Source organism: Gracilinanus agilis, chromosome 5 (genome assembly GCF_016433145.1).
Source record: "Gracilinanus agilis isolate LMUSP501 chromosome 5, AgileGrace, whole genome shotgun sequence".
Lineage (NCBI taxonomy): Eukaryota > Metazoa > Chordata > Mammalia > Didelphimorphia > Didelphidae > Gracilinanus > Gracilinanus agilis.
In genome coordinates this window covers 263688541-263702630 of record NC_058134.1, presented here as the reverse complement: position 1 = coordinate 263702630, position 14090 = coordinate 263688541, and the positions used below count along the sequence as shown (strand labels likewise).

The following is a 14090-nucleotide window of genomic DNA, read 5'->3' as shown; positions in this document are numbered from 1 at the left end:
TGTGTTGAATTATGCATTATTCACTTACATTAATATCAAGAATGAATATTTTTAGAGGGGTTGTAGTGGGGATAGTTAGTCTGTTTTCTTTTTTAAGGATTTTTATTCCTTCATTTAGTGAAATATCTTCCACTCATTACCCTATGTGAAGTCATTACTTAGATAGTCTCCCCCACATTTCTAGCTTATCTTTATCTTTTGTTCTACTATGTGATGTGCTATGGAAAACTTTTCAGACCTTCATTCTATCCTTCAAAAATTTACAATAAAGGGAATTAACAAATGAGTTATTTTTTAAAATGTAAATGTAAATTTAAAAAAATATAAAAATGTAAAAAACATTAAAAATGAAAAAAATCTTTCCATTTACTTTATGCTTTAGATCTAAGATTTGTTGTAGTTTTCGGGTTATTTCCATCATATCTGACCCATGACCCCATTTGGGATTTTCTTGGCAAAGATACTTCAGTGGTTTGCCATTTCCTTTTCCAGTTCATTTTACAGATGAGGACACTGAGGCAATCAGGATTAATTGACTCACCAAGGGTCACACAGCTAAAACTGGATTTATTCACTGGTCTTCCTGACTCCAGACTGTATGCTCTCTCCACTGTACCACCTAGCTGCCCACTTCTAAGATTATCTTTAATTAATCCCAATTTGTATGTTGTCTCTCCCAATTTACAGTGGGCTTCTTGAAAGCAGGGATAATTTTTGCTTTTCTTCTTACCTTCCACCCACAGCCCAAGATTTGGCTCATGGTAGTCACTTATATATAATATATGTGTAAGAGATATATAACATAATAAAAAATGCTTATTTACTTGGTTTGACCAAAGTATACTGATATGGATCTATGTTAGAGGCAAAAAGAACTGGAGGAATCATCTATACCTACTCCTTCATAAAACCATAGATTTCATGCTAGAAGGGATCTGAGAGGCTAACCCTTCATTTTGCAGTTGAGGAAACTGAGACCAGGAATATTGAGTTATACGCACAAGGTAATGCAGATAATCCATGTCAGATATGTATTTTCCACTATACCATACTGTCATCATTTTAAAATGAGAGATCTCAGACCCAAAGAGATGACTTGACTTGCCATGGATCACGGAAGCAAGACTACTAGCATTGCAGTTTTCTGATTGGGAGGTCAACATCTTCCTACTTCCCATTTAATGAAAACATGCATCTTACATTGCTTTGCATGGTATCTGAGTACCAGATTCCTGTACAAATGAGGTCATCAGAACTTTGTAAGTTCTAATTGCCTTGATCAACTTTGGAGGTGGCTGATGGAGAAAAGATCCTAGTCCAAGTTTTATTAACTTGTCTTTGCCTACAGTCATCCAATGGATTTTCAGTGTTTTCTAAATAGAAATTTAAGATGTATAATGAGTGAATTATTTGAATGGAGTCCTTTGGGGGATATTAATGACATTTCTCATTTTCCTTCTATGCAAAGTGAAGGACTTAGCCGAATTATTGCTAAGCCCCCTTCCTATTTTTACTTGTTGTATTCATGGAGTATATGTCAAGAGGAGTTGAGGCGGTGCCTAATTTAATGATCCCTAGCTTTTAACTTAAGAATAGAGGCAACAGATGTGTGTTATGGCAGCTAGTCAGTAAAGTAGATAAAATGCTGGATCTGAAGACAGGAAGACTTGAATTCAAATCTAGCCTAAGACACTACCTCTATGACCCTGGACAAGTCACTTAAGCCTATTTGTCTTAGTTTCCTCATCTTTAATATAAGCTAAGGAGGAAAATAACTCCGGTATCTTTGCCAAGAAAACCCCAAAAGGGTTCACAAAGAGTCAAACCCAATGGGAAAGACTGAACAACAAGGACAGATCTATGTAGGATCCAAATGGTGAACTGGTCTCTCTCAGTAGATAAGTCCTGAGGAGTTGCCTGTGGCAGTAAAGGTTAAGGGAATTGCCCAGAGTCACACTGCTAGCAATTGTCCCATGCTTCCACTTTAAGCAGCTAGAGAACAAAAAATTGGAGATGTAAAAATACTTCCCATCTATTAAAGAATTTCCAAATGCTAAATCATGGAAACTATGTGCACATAGCATTATTTCTCATGTAAAATGCAACTTTCTTCTAGTGGGTTGTCGACAGATCTATGAAAGAAGGATTTAACTATTTTAAATGCTGCTCTGCAGGGGACAAAATTGCTTATTAAATTTTAGTTGACTTAGCCCAATTACATGACTCACTTCCAAGTATACTTCTTATACACAGATGCTTTTAACTACCAAAAAAATAGCAAATATATCGTTATCTTATAAATTCTGCAACTGTGAGAACTGGAGAAGTTAGGGTCATACGGGACCTCACTGGCCATCTAGACTGACCCACACACCAAAAAAGAAACCCCAGGAGAGCCCTGCCAACAAGGGGCCATCTGTCCTTTGATGGAAGCCCTCCAGTGAGAGACAATCCACTATCTACCAAGACAAACTAAGTCTAATTTTGGACATTATTAATGATTGGCAAGGTTTTCCTCTACATCAGGTCTAAATTAGGTCCTTGTCTACTTTCACGTATCACCCCTGATCATACAAAAATGTTTAAACCCTCTTCTACAGGTATGACATTTTAATTACTTTCTTGGTAATGCTCATTATTTCTAGTTATGGAATACAATTAAGACATATCTAATCAATCAATTATTTTTCTTCTTAAAGACTGATCAAATACTTTGGTGCTTTATAATACTTGTACAATATTCAGACAAAAATTTAAGTGCCTACTGTGTGCCAATGACATTACTAGGGATATAAATACAAAGAATAAAAACATATCTGGAAGGAATTTACATTCTAATGAAGCAGACAGTGAGTACATATCTACGCACATATAGAATAGATATGAAGAGAATAAATTCCATTAAAGCCATTTAGAGTTCTTTTCATGAACTATAAAGAGCTGGACACATTTGAAAATGATTAAATAAAAATAACACTTCTAGATTTACAAAGAGCTTTTGCATCCATTATTTCTTTCATTCTTATAACCACCTTGAGAACTATTAATGTGCATATTTTCCTCATGAGGAAATCAATCAGCAAGCATTATTAAGTGTCAAGCATTGTGCTAGGCACTGGTGAAATTATTACCAAAAATATTAAACAATTACTTCTCACATAATTTAGCTTCTAATGAAGGAGATGAACAAATATTTAACTTTCTAACAGCATAAAGAAAGAGAAAAATACAAATAAATATAAAGTAGTTAAAAGTAGGAGACAGTTAAAATACTAATTAAAATGAGACTTTAGAGACTAAAGCCCTAATGAAACCCTTAACTACAGAGCTAGTAGATTGGAAGAGATTGAAATTGTTAGTCTTTTGGATCCAAAACAAGTACCCTTGCATCCTGACTTTCTCACTTCTAATCTTCCTGGGGCTCACAGTTCAGTAAAGGTAGTAAGACTTTCATTTCAATAACCATAATACATATAAAACAACATTAATTCCCCTATTGTTTCTCAGAAAATCCCATGAGTACTGATTCACTGGATTCCTTAATGAGCTCTTCAATTTTTCCCTCAGAGAGGGAATGAAATTTGGTCATGGTATTGCCACTAGCAGTTCAGAAATTTGTATGTCCCCAGAAAGCTCTATACTGTTATAAACTGTCTTCTCTCTTGGAGAAGAGTTAGGTTTTTCTCTTCACTATGGCTTATCTCAGCATTCTGGGGGAAATCTCTTAATTCTTAAATGTAGCCATTGTTTAAGATTTTCTTAACCTTTTTGACAGGTACTCAATGGGCAAAGTAGATATCAGGCATGAGACAGCTATTTATTTCATCTTATAGATGCCAAAAAATGGTTAAAAACAGATTTGTAAGAACAAAAACAGATTTGTTAGAACAACAAATTTCATCTAATAGACACCCCAAAATCCTTAAAAACAGATTTGTTAGAACATAACAAATTTCATCTAATAGTCACCCAAAAATCCTTAAAAACAGATTTGTTAGAACATAACAAATTTCATCTAATAGACACCAAAAATGCTTAAAAACAGGTTTTTAAGAACATAAGAACAAATGCTTTAAACACAAAATAGTAACCTATCAAACTTGTTCTATATTGCTGAGAAGTAAACACAAGTTTTTAGGGCTGTGGAACCAATATGGTATATGCTTTTACCTCTGACCTGCGCAATCTGTGTTACTCACAAATTTAGATCTCTTGATAAGTCAGTCCATGGCTTGAACTTTGTTAAGCCTTTCAGCTCGAGCAGAAACTCTCCAGTTTCTAATGGCGATGGGGTGTCATATTATCTGTCATTTAGCATTATTGTAGGCAACACTTCTCCCTGGGCAACCAACCACAGATCAGCAATATAACAGTTCTCAGATGCACAAGATAGGTGCCAGACTTAAAAAATCTGTCTCAGAATTGTTGTTCAGTCACCTGTTTCAGGAAAGAAAAAAACACAAGAGGCAGCCAGAGATCTGAAATCTAGTCTGAGCTTGCCCGGCCGAGCATCTTTGTGCTTGTACCAGCCCTAGCCACAATGGCAATGGAAGAGAGAAATTCCCTGCATTCTATTAATATGAAAAATGATAAAGGCTGCTATAAATATATATATTAGTATTTTAATTAAAGCCATGCTGATAGATAAAGTCATTAGACCATGTGCTTGTAAGCCTTCAAAACTTGCCGCCTAGCCATAATTGTTTCCTGTCTCCTCCGGAGTCTGCTGGCCAAGAGAGAGCCACTCCCTCCTAACCCAGGAGATTTAACTCTTCTGTGCGTCGAGACGTTGGCCTCCCCACGCCCAAAGAACCGGGACCGGAAACCCGTTGGACCACGGGAAATGTAGTTTGATAATTTCCCCGTGTCCAGAAAATACATATATATATATATATATATACACTTAAAGATGGCATCTCCCAGATTTCACTTTTACAATTCCCTCCTCACTCCAGGTCCGCTGGAGAGATGGTGGAGTTCTACTGTTTCATCTCTATGTCTTCATTCATTTGTGGCTCCAAGCTAGGTCTGACTCGGTCTCCTGGTGGTTTAGATTTGATTTAGGAAGAAAATGAAATGTAAAATCATTTAGCAGTCATTGAAAAGAGATTTACCTATTGATAACAGGAGGATGATCAACAAAGATGTCATGAGGACAGGGGTGGATTCAGCTCAGCGAAATTTCCTCCCCTCAGTTGTCTATCGTGGTCCAGCATATGACAATCATGGAGAATGCAGAGCTCTTTGTGGCTGCTTTTTATTCAGAAAGTCATGCCAACAACCTGGACTTTTAGTTCCTTCACTCAGTCTTTAAGGTTTAAGGTTTAAGACTACTTAACACTTTTTTGAGAAAAGATGATATTAACTTGCTGAGTTTAGGCTATTGCTCTCCCCGTAGTTGAGAAGACATTTGACATTATTATCATGCCAATGAAAATAAATAATATCTCCATCTCCAGCTATGAGATTAAGCCATGTGTTGTTGTTTAATGCCCAATTGGTTTAGATCAGTGATTCCCAAAGTGGGCGCCACTGCCCCCTGGTGGGTGCTGCAGCAATGCAGGGAGGCAGTGATGGCCACACTTTTTTTGTATTACATTCTATTCTGAGTTCAATAAATAGTTTCTTCATTTCCAGGGGGTGCTAAGTAATATTTTTTCTGGAAAGTGGGCGGTAGGCCAAAAAAATTTTGGGAACCACTGGTTTAGAGTCTATGTTCCTTGGAATTTGTACATAGCAAAGTGGTAACCATATTGGCCAGTTGCTTCCCTGTGCCTTTGTGTGGAACACAGACAGCGTGTCTTTGGCCAAATTTAAAAAGCTCCACTTTTTAGCATTTTTCAAGGAGTCTGATAATGGTCCCCAAGGTGACATGGTAGCCCATTGTGAGAAGGAATAGATAAAGAAAGAAAACTCTATCCTTTTAACACCTGTAATTTGAACCCAAATTGAAAGTTCAATTAGATTTTCATAAATGGCTGTGAAAAGTGATGCCACTTTTAGTGGCTTAGCTCTCTCCCCTTCCCCCTCCTTTAATAGGGTGAGAAGAGGCAAGTGAGACTTCGAATACGAGCCTCTGGTTTTATAGCAAAGTCTGATTTGGAAGTAGCAGCACGGAGAGAACCATAGCTCTAAGAGACTCGATCTCTTGCTGTTCTAATTTAGCCACCCTTTGGAAAACAATCTGAACTAAATGTCATTACCCAGAGCTACTTGAAAAGTAAAGTAGACAAATTGAGCAGCCTAAAGAATGCCACTTCAATAATCAATTATTTTCAATTACTGGTGACCTCGGAACACTTTGCCATGAAAGAAAATATCTGTGGTTGATTTTGTATAGACCAGAGGAAGTTCAGGGAATAATATTCTTTCTTTAAAAATATGCATTTTGATGTTTTAGAATTTATGTATATTTTATAATGATCAGAATCCCCGTATATGAAAGGACATTGGTGTCTTGCACAGGACTATATTCTGTTTATATACATGCACATATATATGTACATATATTAAACCTCCTTAGCATGTAAGTGACTTCATTTGTGTGATGACTATCATACTTTCCTCCTTTAATGTGCATAAGTAAAAATCCTCATTTTTGCATCATCGTGTATATCGGTTGCATTTAATTAACATTAATTTTTTTTTGGACCACACAGAGCTGGCTATTTGCCTCAGAATATTCCCCTGGAGATTATCAGATACCTTTCGGAGGAGAAGGATTTTCTTCCTTGGCATGCCGCCAGCCGGGCCCTTTATCCTCTAGATAAATTACTGGACCGAATGGAGAACTACAATGTCTTCAATGTAAAAGATATATTTCTTTCATCTTCAATTCTCTAAAGATGTGCTGATTTATCATCATCTGCTATTGTGCACTAATTCAAAGTTCTTTGCTTTCTCCCTAATTGTTTCTCTCGTTAATTTTCTCGTATGTTCCTATGGATGTGTGGTTTTTTTATCGTTTGAAGAAGAAAATTTAAGATGAGCTAATATGTCCGACCCTAAAAAATATGTAACTTTAATGTTACAGCATAAAAAACTCCCACAGAGACAAACAACCCAAATCTTCCAAGTCCAAACTTATTTCCTTCTAGTTATAGGGCTCTTCACTCACTAAGGACTGAAATAACCCAGGCAGAGGGATTCTAAAGATCTTAACAGGATCCCGACAATTGCAGTAAAGATTGTTAGTCATTATTTTTATCCAAAAGGGCATAGTGAATTCAATTCACTTCCTTAATTAACAAGGATAAGATCAACATTGAGGCAAAAGCCCATTCATAATTGGGTCCAAGGGGATAACAGAGCAGCAAACAATAGATAATCCAAATAGACAGGAAAGCATGACAAACATTCCAAAATATACTACCTGAAAAGTCTTCCCTCGACTTGGGAAACTAAAATATTACTGTCGGCGTTAACTAATGGAGAAATTTCATGACCATTTCAAATTATATTAGTATTGAGTACTGCTAATGAGCATTTGATATTTCATTTTCTCATTACCTATCTAATTTTGGTGTATATGTGAAAGAGTGTTTGTATGCAGTGTTAACTTTACACACTGTTCTCTTTCTTATATTCATTTTTAAGAGCTCGACCAGGATCCCATAAAATAACCCTCCTTCCCATAACATACTGACTATTCTTTTAATTAACTTACAGCCTTAGTATTGTTTAAAACTAGATGACTGTAGCATAAAATCTCTTTAATGGAGGCATCTCGATTCCCAGATTGTCATTAGAGTTGCTCCTTGTTTTCTTAAAAATGCATAGCCTGCCTACACAGATGCAATTCTGTTTTAATAAATAAAAATGGTAACATTTGGGGCTTGACGGTTTTACCACTACGACTTCTGTCAAAGGCCTCACAACACACATGCAAAGAAATGTGTCATTTTAGTGATGGCATAATTTTCACCTTCTGGAAGAAGACACATTGCATTTCTCCTTTTCTTCCAGACACACACACACATGTGTGCATGGAACTTATGGAAATGTAAGATTTATTTGATCTGTATATATTCTAGATGGTTTATCATGTCAGACAATTTGTTTTCAGGAGCAGTTTAAAAAAATTCAATGCTCTTCTTCCTGCCTGAAATTAAGGGATGTGAACACAGCTTACACTACTACCAGGGGTAAAATGTACCAGGAACTGAAGGGATATTAAAATTGAATTACTAATGAATGATCTCAGTCTGTAAAGATAAATAGAAATGTTGGGTCATTGGATTTACTTCTGAAGCCATTTTTCTCTCTATGTCCTCATCATACATCGTTACAATTTACATGTAAGATCTACGCACATACTTATGCATGCCTTACACAGTGCGTGCTAGCCAAACTCTTCACAAAATGTTCATCAGAACATTTCTCAGAGATTCCTTATGAAGTCAAGGATATGCTTTATTTTTCAGCATTATCTCAGTATTTTTCTTTACAAGAATAGAGTAGAATGTCTTTAGTACCATAAATGCTTAATAAATGTTGCATCTTGAATTAAAGTAGTTATCTCATAAGATAGCATTATGTCTATAGCTAGATTGCTGTTTGTAAATAATCACTTTCACAATATGAGACGATTAGTTTTAAACACTTGATTTGGGTGGATAGACTAAAATATTAACACTGACGCTACCTTTTGTTCCCTCCCCATTTAGGAATATGTTTTAAAACAAGTTGCAACGATGTACATCAAGCTTGGCTGGCCAACAAATAATTTTAATGGATCCCTTGTTCAGGCATCTTACCAACATGAGTACTCTTCTCTTTTTTCTATCTCTAACCACAAAAATAGTACCAATACTATTGTGATTTTAGCAACATGAGACAGTCTTACTTTCATTTCTCATCTGTCCTTTTCCTTCTCTGGGAAGGATTGCTGATATGTCAGAAAACAAACCTTTTTTCTTTCTATATGTTAAAGTTCTGTCTCCATTAGTGATGTTGGAATTTGAACTCATGGCATTTTTGTGATAATGTTTACACAGAAGAAATACCACATATTTCGTTAATCTATGTGCTAATTGTTTCTTATTTAGCCTACTATGTGCTAATATTTAGCCTACTAGAATGACAGAGTTTAGACATGTTTGTTTTAATTGTGTTCTGATTGACTATTTGTGAGAATAATTACTGACTTCCTAAAATGGTGATGGAGAGAGAGGGATTACCTTTCAATTTTTTTAAACTTCTTTTCTTTTACTTTTGTAATACCCAGAGAATTACGTCGAGAAGTTATAATGTTGGCATGCAGTTTTGGTAACAAACACTGTCACCAGCAGGCTTCAACACTGATTTCAGACTGGATTTCCAGCAATAGGAACCGGTGAGTTGAACAAGATTTGTGTATCCACAAAATTTAGTCCTCTTGAAGATTCTTGATGAGTATGTGTGTGTAGGTGTGATCTTTCCCTTATATACCATAGATTTATATATACATATAAGAACATATGAAATCTTTCACAAATTGATAACATAGGCCAGAAAAATACATTCCAAAATTCATTTCAGCTAAATATTATTGTTCTAGTAAAAATAATTCAATGTCAAAAAATTTAAAGAGTAAGTTGTAAAGGAAAAGAATTAGACTTTAAATAAAAAATGAACTTCCTAAAAATTTGAATGGACCCCCTTAGGAGAGTAATGAGTTCTTCATAACTGATGGCTTATAAATAGAAGCTTAATGATGCCTTCTTAAGTATATTCTTAATTATATTTTATTAACGATTAGTGCATAGTAAAGTGCTTAATAAATACTTCTTCCTTCTTTCCTTTGTTCGTTCATTCGTTCATTCCTTCCTTCCTTCCTTTTCTCTCACTCTCTCTGCTTCTACGCCCCCTCTCTCTCTCTCTCTCTCTCTCTTTCTCTTCCTTCCTTCCTTCCTTCCTTCCTTCCTTTCCTTTTCTACTTTTCTTCTTTCCTTCTCCCTTCCTCCCTTTCTCCCTTTCTCCCTTTTTCTCTTTCTTTCTGCCTGCCATACTAAGATTATGAAAATATGGTCAGAGGAGGTAGCAATTTCAAAGTACCATAACACTGGTTTATGATTATGCATTGGGGCTCACTTTATCAATTTCTTAACTAACATTTAATGAGGTGTTCACTCTATTCAGAGGCATAACATAAGTTCATTCCTTGATTTAAAAAAATTTTTGAGGTACCCTTGCTCATCTGGACTTTTCCTTGTTTAGAAATAAGCCACTGGAATAAATGATGAAATCTGTAATCTGTTTTCTAGGATATTTTATGAAACTTACTTTATAATCATTATTTGATCTAAAAAGTTATGGCAAACAAATTTTATTTACAATTAACTAAATAGGATAGCATAGCTTTACAATTTCTTTTAGAAACTTAAGGAGTCAGAGACAGCTAGATAGCTCAATGGATAGAAAGCCAGACCTATAGAGGAGAGATTCAAATCTGTCCTCAGACACTTCCTTACTGTGTGACACTGGGCAAATCATTTAACCCCAACTGCCAACCCTTACCATTCTCCTATATTGGAACTGATATACTTGGTATCAATTATAAGCAAGGGTTTTAAAAAAACTTAGCAGAATTTCTGGGTTGGAAAAGACATTGGGGATTATTTGTTTCTACTCGGTACTTAGACTACCAATTCAATCCAATAAGCATATACTGTATAAATACTTCTTTCACCTTACCAAGCGGTTATCTGGGCACTGCTTGAACATTTCTACCGGTAGGCAACTTACAATCTAGTAAGGAAGCCATTCCATTTTAAGGCACTTCTGATTTTTGGTAATTTCTTCCTAGCATTGAACTTAAATCTACCTCCCTTTATCCAAAGGACATGAGAGAAAATTTCTGGGTTTATATCTCAACCTGCATTTATCTTAGTACAGTGCAAAGTATAATAACTATTTGATAGAGTGCATTTAAGATTATGATCCAAAGTGTGTTCTCAATAAAAAGGATATAACAGTTCATTGACTCACTCAACAAACAAGTATTAACTTGAACTTTATCAATCCACCATAGCTGTTCAGCTAGTACTGTTGGTCTTTCTTACATTCTCCAAGCAACAAGAACACAAACACACACACAATATACTGTGTATGTTTATGTACATGTATATATCTATAACATATATCTATATATACATAAGTATGCTATATACACATATAGGGGGGTATATATACACATGCAAAATTTTCTCCTTATCACCACTGGTAAGCATTGATTATTGGACTAGTTGGGTAAAGAATCCCTAAACCAGACATTACACTTAGCCAGAGGATCAGATTTTCTGCTTGAAAGGTTACTTAACTAGATTCTTCTCCTTTATTTTAGCATCTATGAATGGCACCTTGAAAAGTTTAGGTGAGAAGGCAATTCTGGGTATATCCTGACCCCAAAGAAAACCTACTGTGTATATAATATGCACTTGGATAATTAGAATTTAATCATAGCTATCAGTGGTCATTTAGAATTATAACTTTTATCAAGATCTTGTTGAATCAATAACAAGATTAAATACCACCTTTTAATTGTCTGTTCCAATCTCTCAAAAATTCAGCTAGCCTCTTACAGTATATCCCTTTAAGTTATAGATTTTTCCCTCTGGTTCTACTCTAAGAGAAAATGGAAATCATCCCATTTTCATCATCCATAAAATCATCCTTCATTTATGTGAGGACAGCAATTAAATCACCCATCAGACTTCTCCAGTCTAAATGTTACCAATTCATTTAACTTTCATGAAGTTATCATTTTTGCAAATGTCTTAAAAATCATTGCAACATCCCTCTTGACCTGACAATTGTTCATGTCCCCTTTCTGTCATCAAACAATGCCCTCTCTCTTCCTAATTTTTACCCTCTCTTTGTATTAACCCAAATACTATCAAGATTTTAAAAAATCCAGAAGCATATGACTAAAACCAAATACAATAGGACTGTTTAAACTGTATAGTGTTATGTAAAGTTGACAAAATGAAATTGGGCAGTTGACAAAAGGATTTCATTTCTGCACGACTCATGGCATAATTTCCTTTGGGCTTGCATGTCTTCGCAAAGATTGCATTAGCTTTTGGGGGAGCTATCTCACATTCTTGAATTATATTTAATATACACACCACTAAATTTTCTTAGGATTTTTCAAATGAAATGCTACTAATTCAGGTCTTCTAAACCTTTCTATGGAAAATAGTCTTAACCATGACATGGCAGAGATGCAGCCTTGTGCTTCCTCAGGCTTTTATCATCACAAAGTTAATGTCATTAGGTTCATTTCCATTTATTAAGTACCTGCTGCAAAGTTGAAAAACAACACAACTCCATTCTTTAAGGAGACTACAATCTAATATGTACACAAATAAATATGCCATAAGGTGGATTGTATCACAAGCAAAGGAGACACATTAAATGCTAAGAAAATTTGGGCAAGAAAATATTATTTTCTAGGTGAGAGTATCTGAGAAGATGTTATGGAGAATGTGGTATCTAAACTGAGTCTTGAATCAATCAATTTTTATTATGATCTAGTGCTCTCATGGAAACAAAAAGCTTGTAACAGTTCAAGTTAAGAGGGATTAGTGGACTCAATCATGACAGAAGTCTTCCGTGAATGGTCAAAAGACTACAGGATGATATTAGTGTCAGATTAATATCAATTTAACATTGGTCAGAAGAGAGAGCAATGTAGATTTTCTTCCCAACATGAAGTTACATTAGCCAGCTTTTTTTTACTATTCTCTACTCATTCATAAAAAAGGTAGAAATGATGTGAAGATTTTAGGACATTAAGATTCTAATCTATATCAAAAATATTGAAAATATTCTATATATTATGCCCTTTGAAAGAATATATAGAGAAAGCTATGTTATCAATATGTCATTCTCTCTCTCTTTCTCTCTTCCTCTCTCTCTCTCTCTGGCTCTGGCTCTCTCTCTCTCTCTCTCTCTGTCTCTCTCATCTATCTATCTACCTTTCTACACCTCTTATGGTTGTCAGTTGGACTATATGACTCTTCAAAGGTGGGGAGGGAGGCTGTCCAACAACCTATCTTTGATTTCATGCATAACTTCATTTCACAAACATAATTACTTACTGTAGTGTTATCATATAGCACTATTTTATATGGCAACTTTTGAAAATGATGGAAATATTCCATATAGCCATTCAACAAAGTATCAGGCACTTATTTACTTTGTACAAGTGTTTTTGCCAGGCACTTTTAAATGAAAATACCAATATTATACAAAATAAATTGCTGTGCTTTAATTATGTGAATTACAACTCTTTCATGGTTATATTCAGAATTAGAATATCCCTACTAAGAGGTTTGGTTTTTTATCTTTTATCATTGGCCTCTAGTACAGTGCCTTGCATTTATTCAATGCTTAATAAGTGTCCAGGAAGAGAATAGGATGGAACTGTAAATTCTTTAAAAATGACAGATATATTTTATTTTCGTATTTCCCCGTGTCTTACCCAATCCATTGAGCATTGCAAACAGTTAACAAAATTTTACTAAGTGAACAAATGTATTCTACAAAAACAGAATAATCTTTCTCATTTAACATATCATATAAGTTAATTGTCCATAGATAGCAATTAGAAAAATTTTAAAACATTCTAAACTGGAATAAATCATATCTGTGTTTCATTTGAAGGTCTGATAGTTATTAACCATAGAACAACTGGGAAAGTCACTTCTCTGAACCTTAATTTCCTCATCTGTTAATTGATCATGATAATGAAGCCCTTTAAAACCCTAAAGGTATCCCAACTTAGACTCACACTGACAAGTCAGGTTTAGACTTCTGCCTCAGAGAACTGGGGATACATCTTAAAGATGAGAGAGAGCACCTTTCTAATGTAGTCAGCTGAAGCTTTCTTTCAAATATATTATTCCCACTATAAATTACCTGTTACTCTTATTATCTTCCATATGGCACCAATACCAGTATTTCAAGGGAACATTTCTGCACATTCTTATATGGACCAAAGTCTCATTGACCAGTCTCAGTCCTATATGACGATAACATTCTAGATGGGTTCTTTGTTAGGTTTCTTGGAGAAACTTGCTTTGCAAGCATGAAAGTGTACCTTGTGA

The 14090-nt window shown here is 35.1% G+C and overlaps 1 protein-coding gene across 1 annotated transcript in view; it reads left to right on the top strand.

The window, feature by feature from the left end:
* The window catches only part of TRHDE (thyrotropin releasing hormone degrading enzyme), a 455256-nt gene that overhangs the window by 395901 nt on the left and 45265 nt on the right, over positions 1 to 14090 (top strand). Inside the window, exons 13-15 of the mRNA XM_044679190.1 lie at positions 6660 to 6807; positions 8667 to 8764; positions 9227 to 9334. Of these exons, the coding sequence (XP_044535125.1) occupies positions 6660 to 6807; positions 8667 to 8764; positions 9227 to 9334 (354 nt within the window). The remainder of the gene's footprint in view (positions 1 to 6659; positions 6808 to 8666; positions 8765 to 9226; positions 9335 to 14090) is intronic.